The sequence below is a fragment of the Pelmatolapia mariae genome, linkage group LG12 (assembly GCF_036321145.2).
Source record: "Pelmatolapia mariae isolate MD_Pm_ZW linkage group LG12, Pm_UMD_F_2, whole genome shotgun sequence".
NCBI lineage: Eukaryota > Metazoa > Chordata > Actinopteri > Cichliformes > Cichlidae > Pelmatolapia > Pelmatolapia mariae.
This window is the reverse complement of record NC_086237.1, coordinates 670,249-695,375: the sequence shown is the minus strand read 5'-3', so window position 1 is coordinate 695,375 and position 25,127 is coordinate 670,249. Positions and strand designations below refer to the sequence as shown.

Here is a 25,127-nt window from a genome sequence, read left to right as displayed (position 1 = left end):
ATAACTGGCTGTCAGATATCAGCACAAATGATAAAACATATAAAACTCTGACCACTAAATTTTTGTGTACATTTATTATATCGTTTCGATTGGTGGACTTTGGAGCGGCTGGCTAGTATAAACGTGTTAGCTTAAGATTCGGAAGTGCCACAGAAATAAACAGGAAGTGGATTCATCTCTAGCTCATCTCAGACTTCGAACACTGCGGTGTTATTTAACTGGAAAACGGCTATTTACTTTAGCAGAAAAGCCATCAGTATACATGAACTGAATTTGAAAAGTAAAACATTTAACAGTACGTTCATTGTTTTTTGTTTGTCTGGGGTTTTTTTTTTGTTATAACGGTTTTGTGCTGCGTTCAGGTTACATGGTTTCAAACGGAATTCCCGAAACCGTCACAACAAAGGTATCTGCTGCAGCTCCATTGTTGCTATAAATATGTAACAACTAATCTGATTTTATAATGTTTAAGAGATAGATTATTCCTATTCGAATTGAAGCTTGAAACATTTAAGAAGAGTATTAATTTATTTGGATTTTTTTTCCGACACCACCTAAAGGCAGCGTGGACATCACGATTACTTTTAATGGTTACCACGGACAACGCTTGCACAAAACTTTCCTCTCAACCAATCACAAAGCGGGATCTTGCAAACGAGCCAATCATCAGGCCGGTCGTTTGTCAAGCCAAACAACCGTTTGCTCTACAGGGAGAAGCCGAGATTCATCTTGGAAGCAGACTGTGTATCATGATAAAAATGTGCTTTTTAATACTTATTTTAACGGGTCATTAATGTGCCCAAACGGGGTCTATGAGAATGAAAACCCGGGATTCACCCCCGCCGCCGCCACCGGTTCACCTCCACGTACTGGAGACTACACCTATACATGTTCACATGAGGAGGAGTCCCAGCAAAACCCCACAGGTTACTGTACTTTATAGATTCGGGGGAAATACTGCTGATGTTAATCACATGTCGTATTTCTGCTGCAAAGATTTTTTAGTTTTCTTCTAGACAGCCCTCACCCCACCTTTTCGCAAGCTTTCAAAGAGTTTCCAGAGGAACAGGACGCTACGTTAAGCCTTGAAGCGTTTCACCTGAATCTGTTTACCTTTTCTAAAGAGTCGGGAAAAAGGTGCCCAGGTGAAGGGCGATGGAGGCAGACCAAAGGTCCGGAAGCCGTGGATTCCTCCAGGAAGGCTGTCCTGCAGAAGAGATGTGGACTCCCACAAGTGCCAGGTCTCTTATTACTGTTCATCTCTGTTAAATGTACTGGGAGCTGTGGAGAGGAAAGATTTTCTGGCAGCAGCTTGTTTCTTTAACAAAACAGATGTACTGAAAGTAGCAAAAAGACTACAACCAGAACCTATACTCTCATTTCAGGGCTGATTTACAAATTAACAAAGGTAACTGATATCCATTACCATGGACCATCCGAACTACCCACGCAAAGAGTATTCACATATCACTTTGAGCTTATATTCCTTATTTTGACATGTTAGATCGATGTTTTTCTGTTATGCTGTCTACCTGCCACTGATGGCACAATATGCACAACATAGGGCCATTTACAAGAAAAAGTAGAAATGAAGTAAAAGAAGTAGAATTTAAGCAAGACATAAAAAACTACAACCCTGGGACTTGAGGATCTTAAAAATGATGTCCAGGGCAAGAGGAAAATGTCATAAATATCCATAGACATAGAAAAAATAAAAATAGTGAGCTGAATAAAAGGAGTTGGATACATTTTAACCCACAAACACTTAATCACACAAAGAACGACTGGCAGACGCCTGCTACAGTGGCTAACGTAGCAGGCGTTAAAAGACTTCAACTCCCACAACACCCTGCACATCATAGAGAGCAAGGAGTTCCCCTCCTAAATAATATTTGTATATGACAGATGTGTCTGGTCAACCCCTCACTGACTGGGATCTATTAATCATAGAGAGCCTAAGACAGGACCGCCTTTTTGGCTTTAATTTGAGGATTAAACATAATTTTAGTTTTTCTAAGACACAGTCGAGGATAGTTTGATGAACATGTACTTTGTTTCTTTTGGTAGGTGCAGCTGTTCTCAGTTTATTTCTGTCTTCTTTGAGGCTGATCCCTGAATCGTATTTCTGTTTGTTGTGATTAGACGAGCCGAGTACGGCATCAGACAGAAAATGGGATCAGACATCAGAACGAAGCAGAGGAGCAGGAGGAAGAGCTGGATGCAGTGTCCAAGGACCTCAGCATCCTACTTAGAGAGCAAGAGAGCTTTCGCCGTTTGAAGAAGTACGTACAGCTTCAGCAGTCTGACACACAAACATTTGCACTAGTGACCTCATATCCAGAGGAAGTTTAACCAAAATGGTTTAGTAGCGTTTGAAGCCGATAAAGAATAAACATCACTTCCTGAGACATTTTGTTTTCTGGTGAAGTTTTTAATTCCGGTGGATACTGTGACTCCTCGATTGTAGACAGTGAGGCGTCCGTTACCGTTCGATAGAGTAACGTCTAGTTGTACAGTGTCTCTGAATCTTCTCACTGGAGCACGAAACAAATGCTGAATGAATTCATGTTATAGCAATGATTAGGCAAAATGAATAATGAAATTAATGATGAGTGCTATTTCTCCTATTCCTATAATGTAAAAGCTGCAATGGAAGAATATGCAGTTAAATCAGATTTTTTTTTAATTTGGTAAATCTGCCAAAAAAACCTTTTTACTACAAAAGTCTTCTACTGTAATCTTTGCGTTGCAGAAGTCTCTTTAATGGGCGGCAACAAGTTTTTACACATTTCTTTGTAAAGCAATAAAAGGAGGAGAACTAACAGTGAGAGGGTGCTATTCAAAACAAACAAATGAAAATAACCACAAGTACCTCCAAACTTGGGAGCTAATGTTCATAGATTAAGGTGTTTTAGTTAATTTTTATTTATTTATTTTACAATTTAATGGACACCAGCGGTGTCAAACTCCAGTCCTCGAGGGCCAGCAGTCAAGTTCTATAGTCTTGCTAATGACCTACTAATTTTGTTCAGGTGTGTTACAGCAGGGACACATGGAAAAGTTTCAGGACACCGGCCCTCAAAGACTGGAGTTTGACACCTGTGGACTAAATGAACTAAATGCATCTCCAAGTAGCACCTCTACTGGTAGAGATTAGTATGTCAAATGCCTGATAAACTACCAGTGTGCATGGTTACCAGCACAACACTGAGAAAGGTGGTGTAGCAGAAGGCTGCTCACCCAGAATCAAGGTCGCCCTGAATAACTGCTGCACCTTTAAACAGGTGGTGTGATTGATGCAGGTCAACTGGAACGGAGACTGGGTACCAGAGGAATCACGCAGTGTTGGCAGTCAGGGGAAGAGAAGGGGAACAAGTGGATTTAGCACAAGGAAATACAAGTTTCAGCTTTCAGTGAATCCTGCAACGATACTCTAGTAGAGGAAATGAGAATAATAAGGCCAACTTTTTCTCCAATATACTTTCTGCTGATGCACACAATGATATTTCAGGTCTGCTTTGTTTACAGGTCAGATTCTCAAGGTCAACACAGAGAGGCAGATTTGCTCCTGAGAGCCCTCGTTGAAGCAGAAATTGACGGCGTAGCTGTAGCCAATCAGCTGACAGCTTTGAAGGAAACTATGGACAGCTTTGCCAAGGTAAAACCTGCACTGGAAGATATTTTACTGATAAATCAAGTGGATGAAGAAATGAGGCAGAAGGAATAGATTAGGACATGTTTGGATGTACATGTTTATTTATGTTTTAGGACAAGACGCCATTAAAACTGCACGCAGCTTCTCTGGAACGGCAGCAGAAGTTGTTGTTGGAAAAGATCGAGATGTTTGATAACACACACCACGGCCTCCGACAGCTCCTCAGAGAGTGGAGTGAACATGAGGTACAGGAAGAAGACAAAAATTTAAGGAGTGGGACTGTCAGCGTGCCTTTATTCACTTTTACTGTATCCGCAGCGGGAATCGCTGGTGAGGTCAGAACAGACAGACACCCTGAGAAAGAGACTGGCCGACAGTGAAGCAGAGAACATGGTGAGTGATTATCACCCGCTTTTTACCTCATTTTACATCAGAGAAAATTTCTGAGAAGACGTTTCTTCTTTTGCAGCGCCTTCTGGCCAAACTCACCCACAAGGAGAAAGAGGCCTCAAAGCTTGCAGAGCATTTGGACTTTGAAAAGGTTTTCCACAACTAACTGATACCTCTCAGACAGACATGCGCACCCTTAATGATCTCTCCCGCTCATCCTCTGCTTCCCTCTCTCATTGCAGGACAATGTTAAGTCAACCGAGGAGCTTTCAAGAATCCTGGAGTCAACTCGCAGCCACCTGGAGTCTCAGCTGAGCCGAGCAGAGGCAGAAAAGACCCGACTGGCCGCTCAGATTCAGGTCTGTTAACACAGAACGCAATCATATGCATTAACACACTGGAACAAGCAGACATAGACTACAACCAAAGACTTAAAAAACCCTTTTGATATTTCAGGCCACATTTACTAGTCAATGCAATTAATGCGATCGCAAAAAAATGCACAAGTGAGAGTTCTGCAATTTAACTGCCAAAAATGCCACATGAAGGAATCTAAAGACATATTTGTTGCAAAACCTGGGGTCTGCCATAGCAAATACTTGTAACACTTTATTTTCATTTACGTTTAAAAATGCCCGAAAACAAGTTACACCGAATGACTATACGATATATAATAAAATGGAGGTTGTAAAGAATAAAAAAGTAAAAGTAAAAACACAACCAGACCATCAGCCACTGTGTGGCTTCCTCCAAACTCTAATTCATTCCACCTGTTTAGCTGTGAACTTCAGTAAACAGGATATATGACTAATCTTAACGCCTGTACCCCCAGGGTGAAGTTACTACATCCAGTGTTTACACTGTTCCAGACATCAACACCAACCTGATGTCGGTTAGAACCACTGCAATTCCTGGAGGAATCTGCAATCTGCTGAAAACAGCACAAACTAGCAGGTCAAAAAAAGATTGACCCAATGAGGGAGAAAGTAATCTACTGAAATAATAATGGAGTGTAGGCACAGGCACATGTTTCTCCCCAGAAACAGCAGTTAGGGTCAGTGAGAGCCAGCTGAAGGAGAATCAGTATGTTCTAATATGAAGGCAAACTCCTCTGGGACTGTGTACGGATAAATGCGAGGCATCTCTGGATCAATCTCACAGCTCAGAAAGAGGAGGGCTGATTTATTACAGCTGTATAACCTTGAAATCTGTGAGTAAGAGCTGACTTATGTATGTGTAAGAACATGAAACAATATTTCTTTGACTCTCAGTTATCGTGCCAAGTGTGTGCATTGCTCCTGTGTTTTTTTTTTTTCATTGCTCCTCCACTACGCTCATGTTCAGGTTTCATGAGTGTGGTTCAGCAATGGGTTTAGACTGGCCACAAATATACAAGTGTTCACACCTTTCAGTTACAAAACAGACACTGAAACTCTTTCTTTAAGCCAAAAGAGGCTTTTCCCAGGAAAAGTAAGTCTGGCACAACCTTTTTAAAGTTTATAGCAGCACTTTAGCTGCTTTGTTTCCCTCGTCCTTGTTCTGAACGTATGTTTTCTTTCATGTATCTGTTGTAAATCGTCCACATAACAGTGCATGTCGAATAAGTAACAACAAGAGTCTTTTGATGTGCACACTTTGCCAGTGAAGCTAATTCAGAATCCTAAACTCACCCTTTAGCATTCATTACTCTTTAAACCAGCTTTCCTGCTTCTCTCGCTCTCTGTAGAGGATGTATCAGAGCCAGGAGCAGCAGCAGAAGGAGCTCCAGGTGCTTCAGGAGGAGCTGCAAACTCTGAGGGAGCAGAGGGAGGCCGAGGAGAGAAGTCTGGCCCTGCTCACCGAGCAGGCAGAGCGAGCCGAGGAGGCCGCCAGGCGGTTTGCGGAGAAACTTCAGGAGAAGGTCAGTATGTGCAGCCCGTGTGATTAAACCTGGTCACTGGTTTCCTAAAGTGACACATTACCTACATTACATCCTGTGATGAACTAAAAACTATTTTCCAATCCATATTTTTAAAAATCTTTTCACAGTATTTCATCATTTTCTGGTATTGCGGTAGATTATAGATGGAGAAGGTGGTGGAGAAAACATGTTGGTTCCTTTGTGTGACTGTCACACCTCTGTGTGGTTTCTTCTGCATGCAAATGAGTTTTCTCCGTGGTGTCTTGTCTGATCATGTGGTTTATGCAAATCTGATTCAAAGGAGAGCCGCTTGGCCAAGTGGCAAGTTTCCAGTGAAACACACAAGCAACAGAGGTGAGGACTGCCTGTTGAAGGAACAGCAGTCTGACTGAGCCTGTAACAGGCATACAGACACTTCCTGCTTACTCTGTTCATTCTCTTTCACCTGTTCACCTTGTTGAAGGTGACTTGTTTATGAGGAGCACTTGAAATAATAAATAAGGTCAAAAACAAAAGAAGAAAGTGTGTGAGTGTTTTTGTTTTTTCTTAAAGGAGTCCCAGCTGGCTCAGGCTCTGTCCACATCCAGTGACTGGTGCCTCCGCCACTCCAAGGAGGCAGCGGCTAAAGGACAGCTAGAACAGGAAATCTCTGCTCTCAAACAGTGAGTGCATTCATGGAAACACTCATTTAGTTCTCCTTGTTTCTGTAAATAAATCGATAAATGTAGCCCAGCATCATCGGACAACATGTGAGTCACCCTGAAAATTAAGGCGGCCGTGGTCAGTTTCAAATTTATGTCTTCATAAGGAATTTCAAGTCCAACTTTGTCTGGTTTGCTGGAGACCTGGAAGATGACAACAAGGAGATGTCTAAGGCAGGGGTGTCAAACATAAGGCCTGAGGGCCAGAATCGGCCCTGCAAAGACTTAAATCCGGCCCACTAGACAGCTTTGGAAAATATGAAGGAGTACATAGATTTTGACTTTGTCACTGTATTTTCATAAGTTTGACAACTTTTCCTATTGATAAAGGAACCCTACCCCATTTCTATTTCATAGTACACCAAAGTAATTAAGTAACAGATAAACAATTACATGCTTTTTCACTATCTACTATAGAAATGTCTGTCTCCTTATTTGATATGTAAGAAATGTTGTTTTTATAATTATGGGACAGTCTGGGGAATCAACAAACAGAACTTTTTCTGTAATTTCACACCTTTATCACGTAGTTTCACTGGTCTGCCCCTCTTCAGTTCAAAGTGGGCAGAATTTCTAGTCTAAGGCTACCATGAAGAAAAGGAAACATCTTGCCATATCAGAAGTCATCAAGATGGAAAATGAAAGCTACAAGATCAAAGCTGTGAGCCAGTATTGCAAGAAAGCTGGGGGCAGCGGGGCCATCACATGGTCGATATCTGGAGGATGCCCCAGGCACGGCTGAGCTCGCCTGAGCTGGTTCAGTTCTTCCAGATATCAGCCAGATATCCTGGTCTGGTCCACGTCCTCCAGAATAGCCATCGTGGCAGAGCTGACTGTTCCATGGGAGGAGGAAATGGAAGTGGCTTTGGAGAGAAAAGCCAAATGCTGACAAACAGGGTGGAGTTGCATTCACCTTTCTAGTTGGAGATGGATGCAGAGGTTTCTTAAATCTCTTTGTCACAGGTCGCATGAGGAGGAGAGCTCTCTAAGGTCTCGCAGAGGAGGCAGAGCAGGGGAGCTGTAGTCTGTGGAGGAATGATGTTGTGGGATGAGGATCCTAGGGCAGGCCGCAGGAGCTGCTCCGACATACCGAGACCTTCCAGGATTAAAGGAGAAACTTCGGGGGTCGGGGAGGGGTGGCAATACACTGACAACCCTGCAGCTTAGTCTGTAGCACTTTTGGAGATGCTTCAGTGTGCAAGGCAGGTGAAACCAGCTGTGGTTATATCAGACAAGCATAGATTTACTGGACTTTAAACATTTCTTTTTACAGGGAATTTCCGTCCCTTAACATATGTTAAATGGAAACCCAATTTAAGAAATGAGGAGAGAAGGATGTGGAAGTGGTGGGCAGCGTGGGGTCATTTGGTTGGACCACAGACTTTTGACTGGTTTTTTTACTGTAACCCTGTCGAAAAATCCCGCCACAGCAGAACGTGTACAAGGCCGTAGAGAGGCCCAGGTGGCAGCGGACTCGTGCACCTCAGCAGCTGATATCGTACACTTAAGGTTGTTCATTACTGTAGGTAAACAAGGATCTGTGACTGGTATGCTCTATGTTCCTCCTGTTCATGCTGGAATTGGGAAATCAGCTCTCTGGTGTCTCTTTATCTGCTTCTGCTTCTTGAAATCACTAGCAGTAAGATGAGTGCAAACCCTCCCACCCTACAAAATCACCCATCACACAGTTTTTATAAAGGAGGGAAAAAGCCGTAGAAACCAAAACCTTCTTTGTATCTGGCGCTTTTTTATTTACTTTTTTTGGGGGGGCACTTCTGTATTGGCTCCATTTTTCAGGCCCAGAGGGTGTCACGTGACACAAACTGGTACTGAAACTGAGGCTACTGACACTTTGGAGTTGCAGGATCTGTGTTATGGCCAGAAACTGAAACAGAAACAATGTTACTTAGAAAATTGTGGTTGTTGAGTAAAGTAACCTTTTATACCTGTCTATGTCACAGTCAGGTGATCGAGCTGCACGCTCAGCTTCATTCAGCGGAGGAGAAGAGTCGGGCGGAGAGGGAGGAACTCCGGGATCAGCTGCATCATCTCAGTGCCGAAAACGCCTCCACCAAGCTGCACAATCAAAGTCTCAAGGTATGTTCAGGAGAGTTAGCAGCACGCTTTGAATTTGGTTGATATGAAATAAAAACTGTTAAAGAAAAACCAACATCTAATGTTGTTTCAAAACTTCTGTGGTCTAAGGGAAATGTATTTGAGTGTAGTTTATGATAAACATGCATCACATTTAGAGTCAGCTGACGTCTTCTGAGGAGAAACAGCGAGGGCTTCAGTCTGAAGCTCGTCAGCTGAAAGCATCGATCAGGAAGTATGAAAACCTGGTGGAGAAATACAAGAAGAAGGTACAGACACACGCTCACTTTAAATACAGATTTAAAATGAAAGTCTGCAGGAAAGTCAGATGGTACTTTGATCTTACATATTATAACTTTTAAAAAATGACTTTAAAGTCTCTGTGCTGAAATCGAACCCATGTTGGGATGGTAAACCTCTCTGCAGGTCCAGCAGGCTCGCCTGGAGTCCGAGGAGTACTGCCTGAAGCTGGAGGTGGTGCAGAAGGAGGCGCTAGACGTGCAGGTCAGCCTGGACAGGGAGAAGGAACAGGTGAGGCGGGAGCTGCTGGGGCGGCTCAGAGAGCTCGAGACTCTACCGGACAGATTGAGGAAGACCGAGCAGCAGCTCCGAGAAGCCCAGCAGGAAGCTGACGCACGCGAGAGGAGGAACATGGAGAATAACTCCGCCCTCTCTGAAGTCAGGCACAAGGTAGAGGTTTCATTCAGACCCAAAAGACCCAGCATACTTACAAATCTGGAAAGATTAACAAGTTTGATGAATATAATCCATGCACAGTGTGCCCAGGAACCCGTCATGGCTGACATGTTCCACTAAACGTTTTTCTTTGCAGGTGGAGCAGCAAGGCACTCAGCTGGAGACGCTTCAGCAGAGGAACCTGCTGCTGCAGGAGGAAAACAACGTCCTGAAGGAGAAAGTGTACAACTTCGAGAGGTAACAGTCACAGAGAAACTGCATTTAATGGACATTATTCAATTCAAGTTTATTTATATACCGCAGAGCCAAATCACAATAACAGGTGCCTCAAGGTGCTTTATATTGTAAAGATCCTACAGTAATACAGATAAATCTGTATTATATCTGATCTTTTCCAAGCTGTGACACTAGATTTGCGTGTTGGTTGCAGGAGGCTGGAGGGCTTGAAGGCAGAAAACAGAGAGATGTCTCAGTCTCTCGCTTCGAAGGAAGCCAGTATCCACAGCATCCAGCAGCAGCTGGAGGAGAAGAGTCACGAGTGCAGCGTCCTGTCCAGACAACTGCAGCAAACTCTGGACGACGTACAGAAACAGGTACAGACATGTGGAGTCACGGAGGTCTCACAGTTCCACAAAACATCACACACCAGAGGGGTGAATGGGTTAGCGATCTGCGATGAGCTTAAAGCCAGAGGTTTCAGTATCAAGACGGTGGCTCTCCTTCTACTTCTTAACAGCTACCAAGATGCTGCTGAACTGGTTAGAAGTGGGGTTTGGTTCACATCTACCTCACCCAATAAAAATCTCCTAATAGAATAACTGTAAAAGGAAATGCATGTAAGAGAAGTGATTTGACAGGTAGCATCACTCATTATCCTGGACTTCCCAAACTCTAAAGTGTTCAGCAGTGACCTGGAGGATGTTAAGAGATTGCCATGGTTACTGGTGCTGAACACTTTAGCTTTTCTGAAGCAGGTTACGTTTGGAGTTTTGGTTTAAAATCAGCTGGAGGCTCCACAGTGTCACTAATTCTTTTATTTTGATTTAATAGCTTTTATACCTGTCCCCGGATTGGGAGGGATGGATGTTTTATGCATGCACACTGTTGATCTGTATCTCACTAACATAACTGAGTGAAGTCCTGCTGTGCAAACACTGACACACAGCTTGCATGGATTAACTTGGTGATGCAGAAGGTGTTTAAACTGCTGTTAAGTCTGCAATTAAAGCAGTAAAAACTTAGACTGCAGCTGAGATTAGAAAATCAGTCAGTCGACTTTGTTACTAGATACATTACTTATTGCAGGCAATATAAATCAATAAATTTAATTTCACATTGATGTGGTCAAAAAATCTAATGATTTCCATCTCTCCTTCATTGGTCTGTGGGTCAGTCAGAGCTGAACACAGCAAGCAATCTTTAACTTAAATGGTGAAACAAATGTATTAACTTGTGATTGAGCAAAATTGTCCTCAAGTCAATTAAATCAGACTTTTTTTTTATATATTTGCGTGATTAATGCTGTCAGTAAAGTGTTAGTGCTGCTAATGTGGGTGAGGCTCAAAACTTTGGTTGGTGTTTCTGTTCTGTATTAAACTGATGATCCAGATTTTACACCTCCTCAATGTGAGCTGTGTCCACGTCCACACTGACTGCTGGTCATTGAGTTAAACTGGGGTAAAGACTAAAGCTTTGATTTACGTGTTTGTACACACTCACTAAAGATAAGGTCAAAGAAACTAAATCATCAGTTTTTCCCTGAAGGATTTCGGTGCTCATATGTTTATTTTTCATGTTCGGCCTGCAGGTAGACGACAGCATGCAGAGGGTTTTAGCCAAAGAGAGATCATCTCAGTCTAAAGCCCTGGACCTCCAGAGCCAGCTGAGCCGAGCCAAAACGGAGCTGAGCCAACTGCAGCGAAACAAGGAGGAAGTAAGTCACCGATGAATACTTCTACATATGCAGGCAGGCTTCGATAAAACCAAGAGCCAAGCACAAAAGTATTTCAGGAAAGCTCCTTCTGGCCCATATGGGTCAGTGACAAAGGTTCCACCAACCTTCTACATCAGTCAGCAGAGGAGGTGTTTGAAACCTGTGGCAAACATGGAGAAAGGTGGAGCGGGAGTCACTTTTCACATTTCGCTCGTTTGCAAATAAAAACATAGTTAGGACCACGTGTTCGTGTAAAATATTTTAAGATTAAGGCCAACTAGCCTTTCAAAAAAAAGTTTAAAACACAGCAGCTCCTCCGTCACAGCTCACTGAGGAGCTCCAGCCTCGCGCAGGAAGTGGCAACATGACGGAGGCAGCGAGCTCAGGTGTTGTGAACGTAAATGTGTTTTCAAATTTCCAGCAGCAGCGCTCGTTACTATAATCACTATAAAAACCTTCACAGGTAAAAAGCCAATCAGGGTCCTTCATTAAACCACCTGTTCAGCAATCATAAACGTGAAGACAGTCATCCTTTCAGCTGCTCGCTGTTTCACACAGCAGTTTCAGGATGAAGAAAAATAAATGCTTTGAAGAAGTTACTGTTGCTGTGACACGTGTGTAAATGTGCGCATCACTCCTGTTTTTTTTTTGGTCCAAAGACACACAGAGACTCTTATTGCTTTCACTGGTTTTGTCCTTTTAGTAAATCTGGGCAGATTTAAGGCAGCTTTGGTACTGAAACTGATACATCACATGATAATGATGCTCAAAGATGGTCAGAGAAAAAAAGGTGATGTTGTGATGTAGGAGTGTATCCCTGCCTTTGTTTCCCAGATGGAGCGGCGCTTCCAGAGCCAGCTGCAGAACATGAAGGACAGGCTGGAGCAGTCGGACTCGACAAACCGCAGCCTGCAGAACTACGTCCATTTTCTCAAAACCTCCTACGGAAATGTGTTTGGTGACTCTCTGCTTGGAAGCTGACAAGCAAAATGTATCCAGCCTGACCAGCAGTGATCCTCCCAAACTATCGTACGGGACATGAACCGCATTTATTAAAGGTCTGCTTTTGACTTGAAGGTTTCATGTTTTGTATGAAATTAATAAAATTGAATTCATGGATAAATTCTCAGTTATTAGTAGCCTAAACATTTTATTTATGTATAACTTACCAGTAACCAGTAACAAGATAAGAAACTCCAATAAGAGTTTTTATGATTTACAATATTCTTGCTGATTTATAAACATAAAAAATGATGTGAGGTATATATTATAGCATTTTGTATTTTACACCAGAGTGTCATTAAAGTCAATGTAAAAAAAAGAAAAAAGAAAAGACTTGTTTCATTTATGTTAGGAGGTACTTTTGGAACATTATATCTGCATTGTAAGACTACAATGTAGAGAAACTGGACTACAAAACCAGTGTTTTAGTTCACCACAGCATGTTTTTACCCTGTTGTTTTATGCGTGTCAGATAAACGAGAACAGTCTGTGAAATATATCAATACAAAGACTGGATGTTTAAAAAAGAAGGAACATCTAGGGCCTGATCTGCTAACTGTCTGCGGCAATGCAGTCTTCTTTTGGCCTTAAAAAGCATGTTTTATACCTGTTATGGTTATGATGTTTGGTTCTAGAAGTTTTTTATTTTTATTTTCAGTTTCCAGTCCTATGAGCACTACTACTTGGATTTTTATGAAGCAGCAGAAATGAACTTGTTTCTTGGTAGAATGCTGATTAAGTAAACTGGATAGTCGTATAGAAATTGGCCTATAGCGCAATATTACTAGAGAACCCTGCGATTGCACAATACGGTAATTTTTAATGAAACACATCTTATTTTCTTGTTTTCCTGCTGAGTACTGAGCCAGTAAAACCCCTTTCTTCTCCCTTGTTTAGGATTTCTATGACTGAAGTCAAACATCACAGTAAACAATAATTCATGATAATCCTACAGGCTCGAATGCAAGAATAGACCTTATCGATCCAAATTGAGTTATACTGAACCTTGAAAATACTTTGATCAGTTAATATAGCTCATAATCTTGATTTAGAGAGTTTGTATAAATCTATGTTCTTCACGCGAAGCAACTGGAAAAGAAGCAGATTTTCTTACAGCAGTTCAGCTGTGAATTGTAGGAAGGCGTTTTCTAATCTCTTTTCTTAATAAAGGAAAGTGAACCTCGGGTCACGTCACTCAGGAATCTTTCTTAGTAAAATGGACTGTGGGAACCTAATAAAGAAATTATCATAGTTAAATATTAAAATAGTCTATAATAGAGTTATCTCTATCATTTTGTGATGTGTGATTATACAGATAGCAAAGAAATAAATATATAAAGGTCCCAGATGGGAACTTAATAAAGTCTGGTGGTTTCTCTTCGGATTGTATTTTATGTAACGCCGTATGGCGGATTCAAACTTGACTAGCATTACTGTTAATCAGTTGTAGTTTTTTGTGTTTCGCGATGCCTTCTGAAAGTCTACGATGGGAAACTTTACAGGCCTTGAAAAATTCACCAAAGGGGAAAATCTCCTTCGACCCGTTCTGGTTGGAAAGGGGAGAGGTGAGTTGCCGCCAGGTAGCTAAAAAAAAACAACTAGGGCTAGCTAAACGGTAGCTAGTTAAAGTTAGCACGCTACGCTTGTTTAAAATAATCACTACAAGGGTGAGTTTTATTCAAAGTGACAATTTAATCATTTAGATCAGGCAGTAAGACTTCAGCTCAGAGGCTAATCAATAAACAGTGGTTGAAAACAAAGGGTTGAGAGGCATTTACGCAAATAACGTAGTGTAGTTACGTACTTTTTATTTTTAATCTTCAGATATCCTTTTATGGATTTTCATCAAATGACTACTTTTAGTACTACTTTTATTTGACAGATAACTAATGTGACTTCGTGACTCCCGTATATAAGTCACGAAGTGACACAAATAAAAGAATTAGTGACACTGTTATTCCGTTTATAAACTGTGAAACCAATACACACACACACACATACACACACACACATTCTTTGAAATGGACTTTCTTTGAAAGGTTTTTATTCTATTTTTTTTTTTTAAAGAGCAAAGTTGATTTTCATGGCGCTTTTCGAGTTTGGGAGGCTGAATTCCATTTTAGTTTCCAGATTTTGACACAAGTGCAGTGGACAATGGTCAACTATAATCCCGCTCTTCTTGTTTGCGGTGGTGACATGCAGGCTGTCAGATGAGGTCAGGCAAGAGTCTCTATACACTGTGAGGTTCACGGATGACATTGTGAGACTGTAGTGAGGAGGGAGTAGGTGGCGGTATAGGGAAAAGGAATGTGTGTGTTTGAGAAGGAGACGGGTGCAACAGTGAGGATGTAAGGAGCAGAGGTAGTGAAGGTAGAGGACTTTAAACCGTCCAAAGAAATGGACAGCACACAAGAAAGGGGAGGCAGGGGGACGAGTGTCAGGGGTGATTTGAAACAGATTTCTGTTGTGAACTCCATGTTTATAAAAGCAGAGGTATGAACTCACTGATTCCTCATGAAGGTGTTTACAAGTGTAAGGCTTTACCTGATGTTTTTATAGACAGGGAAAATCCAGTGTGTTTGATGTGTTTTTGTTTTGATTAAATCATTTCAGGCTTTAAGGAGTCCTACTTTCTGAAAGGATATGGGAACATGAGTGATGCATACAGTTTCTGTGCATAAACCATCTCTAAACGAAGCCCGCTTGTGTTCTTGTAGCCTCTTTTAGCAGGTTGTAAAGACTCCCCAAGCTTGTCCCCAATCGCTGGTGTCATATTGGAGCGTCTCAGCTCGGCGCCCCTGCAGAAGTCATCATCCTTCCTGGGCTCCAGATCCGGAGACTCCAGCCCTGTTCTCTCAGAAGTCTCCATTTCTTCTACCGGATCTGTCCCCGATGTCAGCGCCAGGACAGCTGCATTTTCTGCAGCAGCATCTGTAAAAAATGAGCGAGAACAGGCAAGTCCTCAGTGTCTCTCTTATGTGTCATGTTGTAAAACAGTTTTCCAATTTGACTGAATATCTGACCCTGATGGTTTTTGCTTTGTTTTTTTCCTCATCTTGATGCTCTGTAGAGTCTTGGTGATAAGGTGAAGGATGAAAGTCCAGAGGCAGATGTCAGTGGAGTTTCCAGTCCTACATCACTACCTGCCATTTCCCTCCTGTCTCCCAAAGCCATGGAGATGGCTGGCTGTATCATCAAAGTTCAGGAGGAGCATCGAGAAAAGGCTAAGGTTCAAGTTTTTGACAGTGTTTTTTATTTTAATTTTTTTTAACTGAAAAACAGATTAACAGTGATCATCTTTTTTTTACATTTAATTTTATTTGCAAACCAAACTTCAAATGTTTTTTTTTTTTTTTTTTTTAACTCTTATGATTTTTGTCAGTAGCAGCTTGTGCTATTGTAATTATTTTAGTTTGTTTGCTTTCAGCTTTTGTTTTTAGAAACTAACATGTAATCTAAACATATGAATATGTTCAGGCTTTCCTGTTAAAGTTTATGAAAAAGCATGTAATGTTAGACACTTACACATTACTGGAAATAGGTCTAAACTTCTTCATACTAACCTCTGCTGGCTTACTGATCAGAGTTATATATTTTGCATGTTGACCCCTGCGTACTATATACTTGGTAAGGGTCTTACCGGACTGTCTTCTATCTGTCGACTCAGTTGGCCCTCAGGGTGCGGCAGGAGATGCAGGAGAAGCTCGTAGCGGCGGTTGCGAGCGCCGAGTCAGAGCAGCTGAAACGCTTTGAGGAGCTCATGGAGCTGAAGCAGAGGCAGGAGTACCAGAGTATGAGGGACATGATGGAAAGAGAGTAAGGGAAATCATGAAGCATTTGAAATGATTATAATGCTTAAAAATGTCTGAAATGTTACATGCGATTAAACACCTGGTCTGGTTTTCCACTTCCTGTACTGCAGAACGAAGGAGAGCATCGGGCGTCAAGAGAAGCTGAAGGAGGAGCAGCGGCGAAGAATAACGGTACGTGGAAAGTTCAGGAAACGTGAAGCTTAAACCCATGTTTGTCAAGTTGTTTACTGAACTCTTTAATTTTGCTTGTTGAACTCGCAAAAATTGTGCATATTTCAAAAGTGTGAAACAGATTGTGAGATGCTGGATGTGCAGAGCTCTGCAGCAGGAGAAGTAGATGCTGTTTACTTTTGGTAGTCTGCTGTAGTAATGATCTCCTGCACATACAGGGGCATTTCTTGTGCTCAGTGGGGTAGAAAAAGTTATCTCGTTCCTGTGCTGTTCATGCTTTTTGTTTGTCCGTCAGCTCGTCAACCTACGGCTGAGGGAGGCAGAGCAGCAGCGTCTTCGGGAGGCAGAACTCGAGAGGCAAAGGCAGGCGGAGGGCAGGGAGAGACTGCGTAGCCTCAACAGCATCCAAGAGGAGATCCTGCAGCTCAACCAGCTGCTTGAGCCCTCCACCCAGACCAAGACGGACCTCCCACCGGCAAGCCTCAGCTCCTACAGCACCCGAGGGAACCAGCTGTGCTCCCAGGTGTCAGAGGTGGTGCGAAAGACTGCAGAGGTCGGTTTACATTGAGATTTTTAAGGTTTATGCTCCTCCTAATTTCTGCTTGTACTCATGAAATACGTGTGTTCTGCCTATTTCAGGGCAACTTCCCCAGCTTGGAGGACATGACTGTGGCAGAGCGAGCCCTGCATGAGATGAGAGCGCTTATTCGGCTGATGCAGGAGGAAGCGGCCAAGGTTCGAGAAAAGAAGAAGAAGGAGCAAGAGCAGGAGGAGGAGCGCAGGAAGCAGGCGGAGCTGCTGGCGAAGCAGGAGGGGGAGAAGAAGGCGGCACAGCTGGCCAAAGAGAAGGCACAGAGGAAAGGTGATGAAGGAGAAGGCTTAGCTGCGTCATGCATCTGTACAGCTGGAGGTGTTGTCAGCAGCTTGTGCACAAAACAAAACATCCTGTTTGCATAAAATAATTTGGAGAATAATTATAGACCAAAGTATGGAGTTTGACTAATTTATTTATTTACCCCCCCTTACCCAGATATATTGCTGAGTGTTTTCACCATTTCATACTGAACCTCTTCCTGCAGGGTTGCAGAACAGCGCTGAAGACGTCACGCTGAAGTGGTACAAGGATCTGCAGGAGGCGGCTGCTCGGTGCGCTCAGTCCTTCGAACAGCTCAACTCTGCAAAAGACGGACAGGTGGGTTTGTTCACATCCAGATGAAAGACTTTGAGATGACGGAGGAAAGACTGTGACATTCTTAAAGGTTTTAACCTACAAAGGTTCCAACAAAGACCATTCCAGCAATATTTTAATTTAATAGATTAATTCTTTAAGTAGTGAATCCATTAATCCATGATTTATGAAATGATGGACTTGGTTGATGGTTTCTGTGTCTTACCCACAGAATGACTGTTTGTCTGTGTAGGCTTTTACTTTAGGATCTGGACTTTGAACTAGGAATTATTTAAGTGATGACCTTAAAGATCTCAGTCCTGGTTCATGTATCATTACTGGTGCAAATGAGAAATCTGTTTTAACACTGCAGGTCACCGAATTCTCAGGGACATCGAAAGGAAATTTCGTCCTCTTTTAATAACTCGGTGACTGGCCTCTTTCCCTCGTTCTCCAAGCATGTTTCCATGTTTGATATGAGGGGGTCCCACCTGATCCACTCAGCTGAAAAGTATTAAAGACAGCATTTGGTCATTAAAAATCCCAATTTAGCTTTGACACTGAGTATCTTCTGAGTTATAGGCTCACCAATTACCCAAAGACCAAAACTGCCAAAATAAATACAAAAAATAAAGTAAAAAAATATATACTATTAAAATTAAATATTTGTATAATGAATTCATAAAATTGATTTCTTTCATTTTTTATTTGCCCCCTGTTGTGGCTCTCCTTGAACAGGGCACTCTGTTGTTCAAAGTCTAGACAGCTGTTTGTCCTTGAATAAATAAATAAATATTTTTATTTTATTCTATTTTATCAAATAATAAATAAAATAAAAATAAATAAATGCACAGAGGTAAAATTAAAAGGGAAGGAAAAATAAATAAAATGAATTAATAAATAGCAAAATTTACATGGGAATTAAAAAAAAAAGAAAAAGATACTAAAACTGAAAAGTAAAAAATAGTACACGTAATAAAATTACTGAAAAAATCAGTTTTTCACATTTCATAAATTGATGCCCTTTTTATATTACATTCGGAGGATTTAATAGTATAGCTTTGTATTTTTTTACATTTATTTTTTAATATATAATGACTCAACTTATAATATAATAAGTTGGGTCATTTATTTTTATTTTATTAATAATAATAATAATAATAATAATAATAATTATTATTATTATTATTATTATTAATAATAATAATAATAATAATAATAATAATAATAATAATTATTATTATTATTATTATTATTATTATTATTATTATTATTATTATTTTGGCCACCATTTTCGAGCCTTAATAACTTAGTCATAGGAGCTGATGGTGTGAAATCATCTCTGTTTGAAAACTTCATTTAATTCTTTCATTAAAACATTTTTAAAAAGCAGCTCAGACACAAGCTGACACACACGAAACATCTTCACTGTCTGTTTATGACTCGAGTGGTTTAATTTCTCCCAGACAAAGAAACTGAAGCTGGAGCTCCAGAAAGCTGCCACCATCCCTGTCAGTCAGATCGCCAGCAACTCTGGATCGCAGCTCCGAGAAATCTTCGACAAGATCGACAAGCTTCTGTCGGGACGGCCGGTCGTGTCCGGGGGGAGATCGGTGTCCACCTCACAACACCCGCAGGGTCTCGAGTTCGCCAGCTACAAACTGGCTGAGAAGTTTGTGGTGAGCGTGCGCACAAAACAACTGATTCAACACAGAAATCTGGTTTTTGTTTTTTTGTTTTTTGTGATGTAATGCTTTGTTAATTTAATATATTTTGTAGTATTTGTATAAGCAAGGAGAAGCTGTGATTTTTCAATTATTATTTTTTTAATATCTTTTATTTATTTATATTTTGGTTGTGTAGAAACAAGGAGAGGAGGAAGTGGCGTCTCACCACGAAGCGGCCTTCCCCATCGCCGTGGTGGCTTCTGGAGTCTGGGAGCTGCACCCTCAGGTGGGAGACCTCATCCTCGCCCACCTGCACAAGAAATGCCCCTATGCAATCCCTCACTACCCGCCGATGAAGGAGGGCACGCCCGTGGATGAATACCAGAGGATTCTTGGTTACCGTGTAGACGACTCTGGAGTCGAAGGTCAGGACAGTTTCTTGAAGAGGATGTCTGGGATGATTCGCCTCTATGCCGCCATCATCCAGCTGAAGTGGCCCTACAGCTCCAAACAAGGGGTAAAAACTGTCCCACTTCCTGTTTTTTATAATGTCAAACAAGCAAAACTTCAGACTGAGGAGGCAGAGATTTCTTCCTGATTCTTATTAGGAAACGAGAAAGACTAAAGATGCAGTTTTAAAAAACAAACAAATAACCGGGGGAAGAGAAGATATATTATTTCTGTGCATCGAGGAGGTTTTCTGGAGAATTGATTGGTCTCAATCACTGGGCGTAACTTACTCTGGAGCATCTTAGTTACCATGGCAATGAATTGTCCAAGGCTAAACCTAAAGTTGCCTACAATGTCTAAAAGTCCCTCACTTTTTCAAAAATATATTTATTTTTGTTTCAGCCCGTTCCTCATGGTCTGAACCACGGCTGGCGTTGGTTGGCTCAGATGCTCAACATGGAGCCTCTGGCAGACGTCACAGCGACTCTGCTGTTTGACTTTCTAGAGGTGAGTCTGAACACATCCTGCACATTATCAGGTGTGTTTGTTGCTTCAAACAATCAGTGGCTTGCATTACCGGCCCATGAACCATGAAAAAGTGTCAGGTCAAATGACCACAGTCCCTGAAACTCTTTAAGCCTAAATCTAAACTTCAGTTTCTTTGTCGCTGAAAGCAGCTGTGGATAACTCCTGTGCGTTGTTTCCTTCAGGTTTGTGGGAACGCTCTGATGAACCAGTATCGGAGCCAGTTCTGGAAGCTCATCCTGCTACTGAAAGAGGAATACTTCCCCAGGTAGAAAGCATGTTTTAACAGTAAACATTTCAGCTGCAGCAGTCATGTGAGAGGTTTAACCTAGAAGTGTTTCTGTGCAGGATTGAAGCGGTGACCAGCAGTGGACAGATGGGCTCGGTCATCAGACTCAAACAGTTCCTGGAGGTATGTGATTGGAGGGAAAGTGGACATACTTGACAAAAGAGGTTTAATATGGAGCTGCCAGGCATGAGGATAAGGGGAAGACTACAGAGGTGGTTCATGGGTGTATTGTGACATGCAGAGGGCAGGAGGATGGTGGAATACTGTGAGGTGAAGGCAGATCATCCGAAAGAAGATGATGAGCAGGTGTCAGTTTGTAGTTATTTAAAGAGAGGGCTTTTCAGTGTACACAAACACGTTCCCGTGCAGTCCTCTGGGAAACGCAACAGGGAAGGGAGCGGCAGGAAAACATGGAAAAGCTTCAAATAAACATCCAGCTTAAACTACAGACGGTATCTGCAGTGGAGACGTTGTTTTTATGGTCTGCTTCATTTCAGCTCTTCTTCTTCTTCTTCTTCTTCTTCTTCTTCTTCTTTTTTTTTTAAATGTTTTTTTACCGATATTAGATGGTGGAGAGTGAAGGGAAAATACTCAGTAAAGTTCCTCGGGTCAGATTCACACCCTGGCCACTCTGACATATGGTCGCCTGCTCACCCTGTGAGCTAAACTGGTTCCCTCATTTCAGCTCTTTGCATGTTTTAACTTCACTCTACTCCACGGCGAGCTGATGGACCGACAACGGCACAAATGAGAGTAGCCACCAGACCAGTTGTCTCATACTTTGGACACAGCCTCCATCAACAGACGCTCTCTGCGGGTAGACGGGCTGTCCGAGGCTCCCTGAGGTTTTCCAAGGCACTGCCAGCGAGAACCATGCTGAGCCCTTTGGTCATCACAGGTCTGCAGCCGTGAAGCTGCGACTGAGTGAACAAACCACACGATGGTTAGAAAATGCTTCAACAACAGCAGTGCTCATTACTGTAATCTATAAAAAAAACAGTAAGAGTTTAATAAGCTGTTCAGTAAATGTGAAATTTAACTGGCAAATAAAGGGAAGCGTCTGAAACTAAACCTGCAGATTAACGGCTTTAATATCGATCTGCTGTAAACCCAGAGAGAAATATTTCCTTCCCTGATTAAAACTGTAATTCCATGCTTGGTTTTTCTCCTTCTTGCACCTCCTATAATTCAAACTGCTGAATTATTCAGAAATAAAATTAAATAAAGGCCAAAAAGAAGTTGATTTACAATTCAAAGTGCTGCATGGCTAACAGTAAAACGGTTAGGGGGTAACTAATGATTGTAAAACAAAAGGGAACATAATTAAAACCGGTGTAGTGTTTACAGAAACGGGTGTAAAGTAGATCTAGTCTGGATTATGAGTGTTTACAGACTGGTGGTCTAATCTACTTGAGCACTTATAAGTGAAGTGGTAGAAAGGGTTTGACTTCAGCTACCAGTCTTATTTTAGAGACTCTGTGCCATTTTTGCTCCGTCTGTTTTCAAAGTCAGAGTTTTGAGAAATTCTGTAATATTTGAACTGAACTGCATGACGCTGAGCTGGATTAAAACTTTGGAATTAAGTTGTATTCTCACTGAGCTGAGTTTAAACATCAGCTCAACATTTTAAGGGGCTTAATGATGAGATGCTGTCTGTTATTACACATAGGTGTACCAGTGCAGTGTTATGCTTTTATTTAAATAATTGTTTTTGTGTTTTATCTCAGACATCGCTGCAGAGACGACAGATCAGTCCGCCCAGAGGCCAGCTGGGCTCCGGGTTCTGGAGGTCTTGACCGATGAGGACCTGCGCTGGGTGACGACGCCATTGTAGGACTGAGTCAGGCAGAAATGAATTGAGAGCATCTGTGAGTGGAAAGATGGGAGAAAGTTGTCCTGTGGTTTTAGTTTTTATCTAAATGAGCACACTGACGACACACACTGATGACACACACTGGAAGCCTCACGAGTCCTCTGCGGTTGTGAGGTCACATTTTTGAGGTCACATCTGCTTCTGCTGACCTGAAGCAGATGTGATCCTGGTACTGACTGAGACACCTGTGGGGTACTTTTAACCTTAATTTCATTGGCTGCTTTTCTGCTGAAATTCTTGAGCTTTTCTTAAGGGTTTTTTTTTTTTTTTTAAATTCCCAGGTGTGTCGAGTCATTCCTCCTAAAGAGAGACGCTTTCACAGCCTTAACTTTCACGTTAAATTATTTTGCTGATTCAGATAATAATTTTTAATAGTTTACCTTCTTGTTTTTCTCTTTTTTGTGGCACAAAAACAACAAAATCTCTATTACAAAAATAACTGACCAGTTTTAAAGTGTTTCAGCTGCGCAGACACCGTCGAATGTCGTCTTATTTGTCGATACTTCGGTGCATTTCCACCATTGCTGCTCACGCGTCTGTCGCCTTACTCACGCATAGTCTGTGTAAGGCAGCTGGCAACATTTGATCATTCCGATCTCTGACATACCGGAACAAAATGTGGTGAGATTGATTAATAAAAACTGGATTAAAAGCTACTGAAATCAAAAAGTGAAACAAAATTATTTGTCGAAGTAAAAATCAAATGATTGATGCTTTTAAAGGTTCTTCTTGAAAATCCCTCTGTTTTAAAAATGCTTTAAAACCTTCTAAAATTGAAGCCATCAGCAGAACTGCTTTGACTTTATCATACTTTATTTTAGAGATGAAGAGAGATCTGCTGAAGTTAAGCTCAGGCTGGGCTCTAATTCTGTGCAATATCAATTTTATACCACCAGATGGTGCAGTGAGTAAGTTTAACCTTTATTTAACCAGGTGAACACAGCCTGATAAAAGGCAAAGCTTGTAGAGGAAATGGATAAAATAAAATAATAAAAGAGCAGCCGCACACATCTGTAAACACTTCAGCAACGCTGCTGGTAAAATGCTGCCCCCTGGTGGTGAGGGGTTTAGATTCTGCAGAGGGCAAATTACAAAAATTACCTTTAAAGGCTGATCTATTAACATCCGACCTGAAGAAGCAGATTCAAGTTGATGTCAAAAGATTTTGAGTCAAAGCTCATGTCCACGTAAACACGGTCACCTGAACATCTGCTCAGGTGGCCAGATGTGCCTGCTTTGATTTCTGAGTGGAGTAAAACATGAGAAAATGAGGACGTGAAATGACGTGTTGATTTTAAGGCGTCCAAATCAGTGAGGTTTCCAGTGTCGTCGTTTTGTTTACAGCTCTCAACATTATAAGTTTCATCATCCTGAGGAGAGAGAAGCTGCTTACTCGCAACGTTTTAGCAGAGCAGGTAGAAACCTGTTTATTCAGCCTTAATATTTTCTGTTCAAATCAAATTGTGTCAAATGATTTGGACTTTTTATTTATTTTCTCACTGTGTGGAGCAAAAATTCATGGTTTGAAGTGTTGTTTTAAATCATTGTCAATGAGAGAAACCAAAGGTTTGATCCAGAAATGATCGAAGACTGTTTTGTGAAGTGAAACTCAAAGTGATTGTTTTCTGAATGTAATGAAGAATAAACAAATCTATGGGTACCAGAATTAGTGCAGTCTACAGGAGTTGTTGAAAATGTGTAAACAAAATGAAATAAAATCAATCAACACTTAGTGGAAAATTTCCCTTTTGGATTTCTTGCTTTTGCTCATCACGTTGTAGAAGTCTGTCACATTATCTTTTTTTTTTTTTTGCTTTAATCTTCTAAAATCAGATTATTTGGGGCTTGTTCTGTGTATTTTAAACTGTCTGACATGACATTTTGAGCAAATTTGCAATGTACAGCTGTCAGAAGTTTATATGCACTGATGAATGAATGCAATTTGGGGCTTTTAATGATTTCTTTTCCTGGGGTGGAAGGAATGTGCAGCTTACGTCTTCCCACACAAGATCAAAAATGTAGATGTTATTTTACTATTTATCTGAGAGCTCTGTTCTTTGTATCTTAGCTTCCATTTAACTGAACCTCTTCAAACATGGCAGCTGTTTCAGAGGGTTCCAGTATGTTTACTGCCAAGTTTGAGGTCATTTGGATGAACTGTTCTTATTATATTTTGGCTAAAGGTTGTCTGTTTGCAGTGTTTTATCTGCAGTGACTGCTCCCTGCCCCACTTTGCATGTAAGGGGCTCGACATGTTTGTCTTCACAAAGATCCAAGACCTGCTGTGATGTGTAGTTTGGAGATGGTGGCACTATGGAAAAGAGCCGAGCACAGCTGAAGATGCTTATATTTTCACTGGGAGTGACCAGGATCAGAAATAAGTATTTCGGTGGCCGGGCATTTTGGATGTGTGCAGAGGAACGATGGTGGATATCTGGACAGAGGAAGACACGGCAAGAAACATGTTGAGCCCTTCTAGCAAGACGATTCATAGATTTAGTGAAGGACATGCAGATGGTAGACGTGACAGAAGAGGTTGCTAGGATGGGTTGAGATGGAAGCCAATATGGCGAGCCCTAAAGGAACGCCAGAAGACAGAAAGTGAAGGTGCTGACACAGAGGAATAGTCTAAGGTTTAGGGTTTCCAGGAAGGCCTCCATAGGGGGACATGGGGGACAACTTAATTCATTATGCTACAAATAAGGTTTTAATTTGTATTAAAATGTCCTAAAACAATTTTTCGTAAGATTTTTAAATGCTGAAAGTAGATGAAGTGAGACTGAAGTGTAATTCAGTAAAAA

The 25,127-nt window shown here is 41.4% G+C and overlaps 2 protein-coding genes across 3 annotated transcripts; both read left to right on the top strand.

Annotated features, from left to right (window-relative positions):
* Positions 1-483: 483 nt before the first annotated feature.
* On the top strand, positions 484-12,643 carry LOC134638641 (outer dense fiber protein 2-like). The gene is made up of 17 exons (XM_063489411.1): positions 484-926; positions 1,125-1,241; positions 2,143-2,282; positions 3,529-3,658; positions 3,769-3,900; positions 3,974-4,048; positions 4,125-4,196; positions 4,288-4,404; positions 5,772-5,945; positions 6,498-6,607; positions 8,608-8,743; positions 8,899-9,009; positions 9,167-9,430; positions 9,573-9,673; positions 9,867-10,029; positions 11,244-11,369; positions 12,204-12,643. The coding sequence occupies exons 1-17, from the start codon at positions 813-815 to the stop codon at positions 12,348-12,350; spliced, it is 2,229 nt and encodes a 742-aa protein (XP_063345481.1). The 5' UTR covers positions 484-812; the 3' UTR covers positions 12,351-12,643.
* Positions 12,644-13,783: 1,140 nt separating this feature from the next.
* On the top strand, positions 13,784-24,018 carry gle1 (GLE1 RNA export mediator). Of its 2 annotated transcripts, XM_063490479.1 has the most exons (14): positions 13,784-13,936; positions 15,089-15,325; positions 15,442-15,600; positions 16,039-16,187; positions 16,294-16,354; positions 16,650-16,907; positions 16,994-17,216; positions 17,434-17,546; positions 18,989-19,201; positions 19,386-19,706; positions 20,042-20,146; positions 20,350-20,432; positions 20,513-20,576; positions 22,181-24,018. In XM_063490479.1, exons 1-14 carry the CDS (start codon positions 13,838-13,840, stop codon positions 22,247-22,249), a joined length of 2,154 nt encoding a protein of 717 aa, XP_063346549.1. In that variant the 5' UTR covers positions 13,784-13,837; the 3' UTR covers positions 22,250-24,018. The 2 variants fall into 2 exon arrangements, with proteins under 2 accessions (XP_063346549.1, XP_063346550.1); XM_063490480.1 differs by lacking the exons at positions 20,513-20,576; positions 22,181-24,018 and having other exon boundaries at positions 20,350-20,436.
* The last annotated feature ends 1,109 nt before the right edge of the window (positions 24,019-25,127 follow it).

Excerpts from the sequence above, each read along its gene's own strand:
- LOC134638641 (XM_063489411.1), top strand. The coding sequence starts at position 813 with ATGAGAATGAAAACCCGGGATTCACCCCCGCCGCCGCCACCGGTTCAC. Across the intron at positions 4,197-4,287 it reads AGCATTTGGACTTTGAAAAG|GACAATGTTAAGTCAACCGA; the intron begins GTTTTCCACAAC and ends CTCTCATTGCAG. Across the intron at positions 8,744-8,898 it reads TGCACAATCAAAGTCTCAAG|AGTCAGCTGACGTCTTCTGA; the intron begins GTATGTTCAGGA and ends CATCACATTTAG.
- gle1 (XM_063490479.1), top strand. The coding sequence starts at position 13,838 with ATGCCTTCTGAAAGTCTACGATGGGAAACTTTACAGGCCTTGAAAAAT. Across the intron at positions 16,355-16,649 it reads AGCAGCGGCGAAGAATAACG|CTCGTCAACCTACGGCTGAG; the intron begins GTACGTGGAAAG and ends TTTGTCCGTCAG. Across the intron at positions 19,707-20,041 it reads CCTACAGCTCCAAACAAGGG|CCCGTTCCTCATGGTCTGAA; the intron begins GTAAAAACTGTC and ends TTTTTGTTTCAG.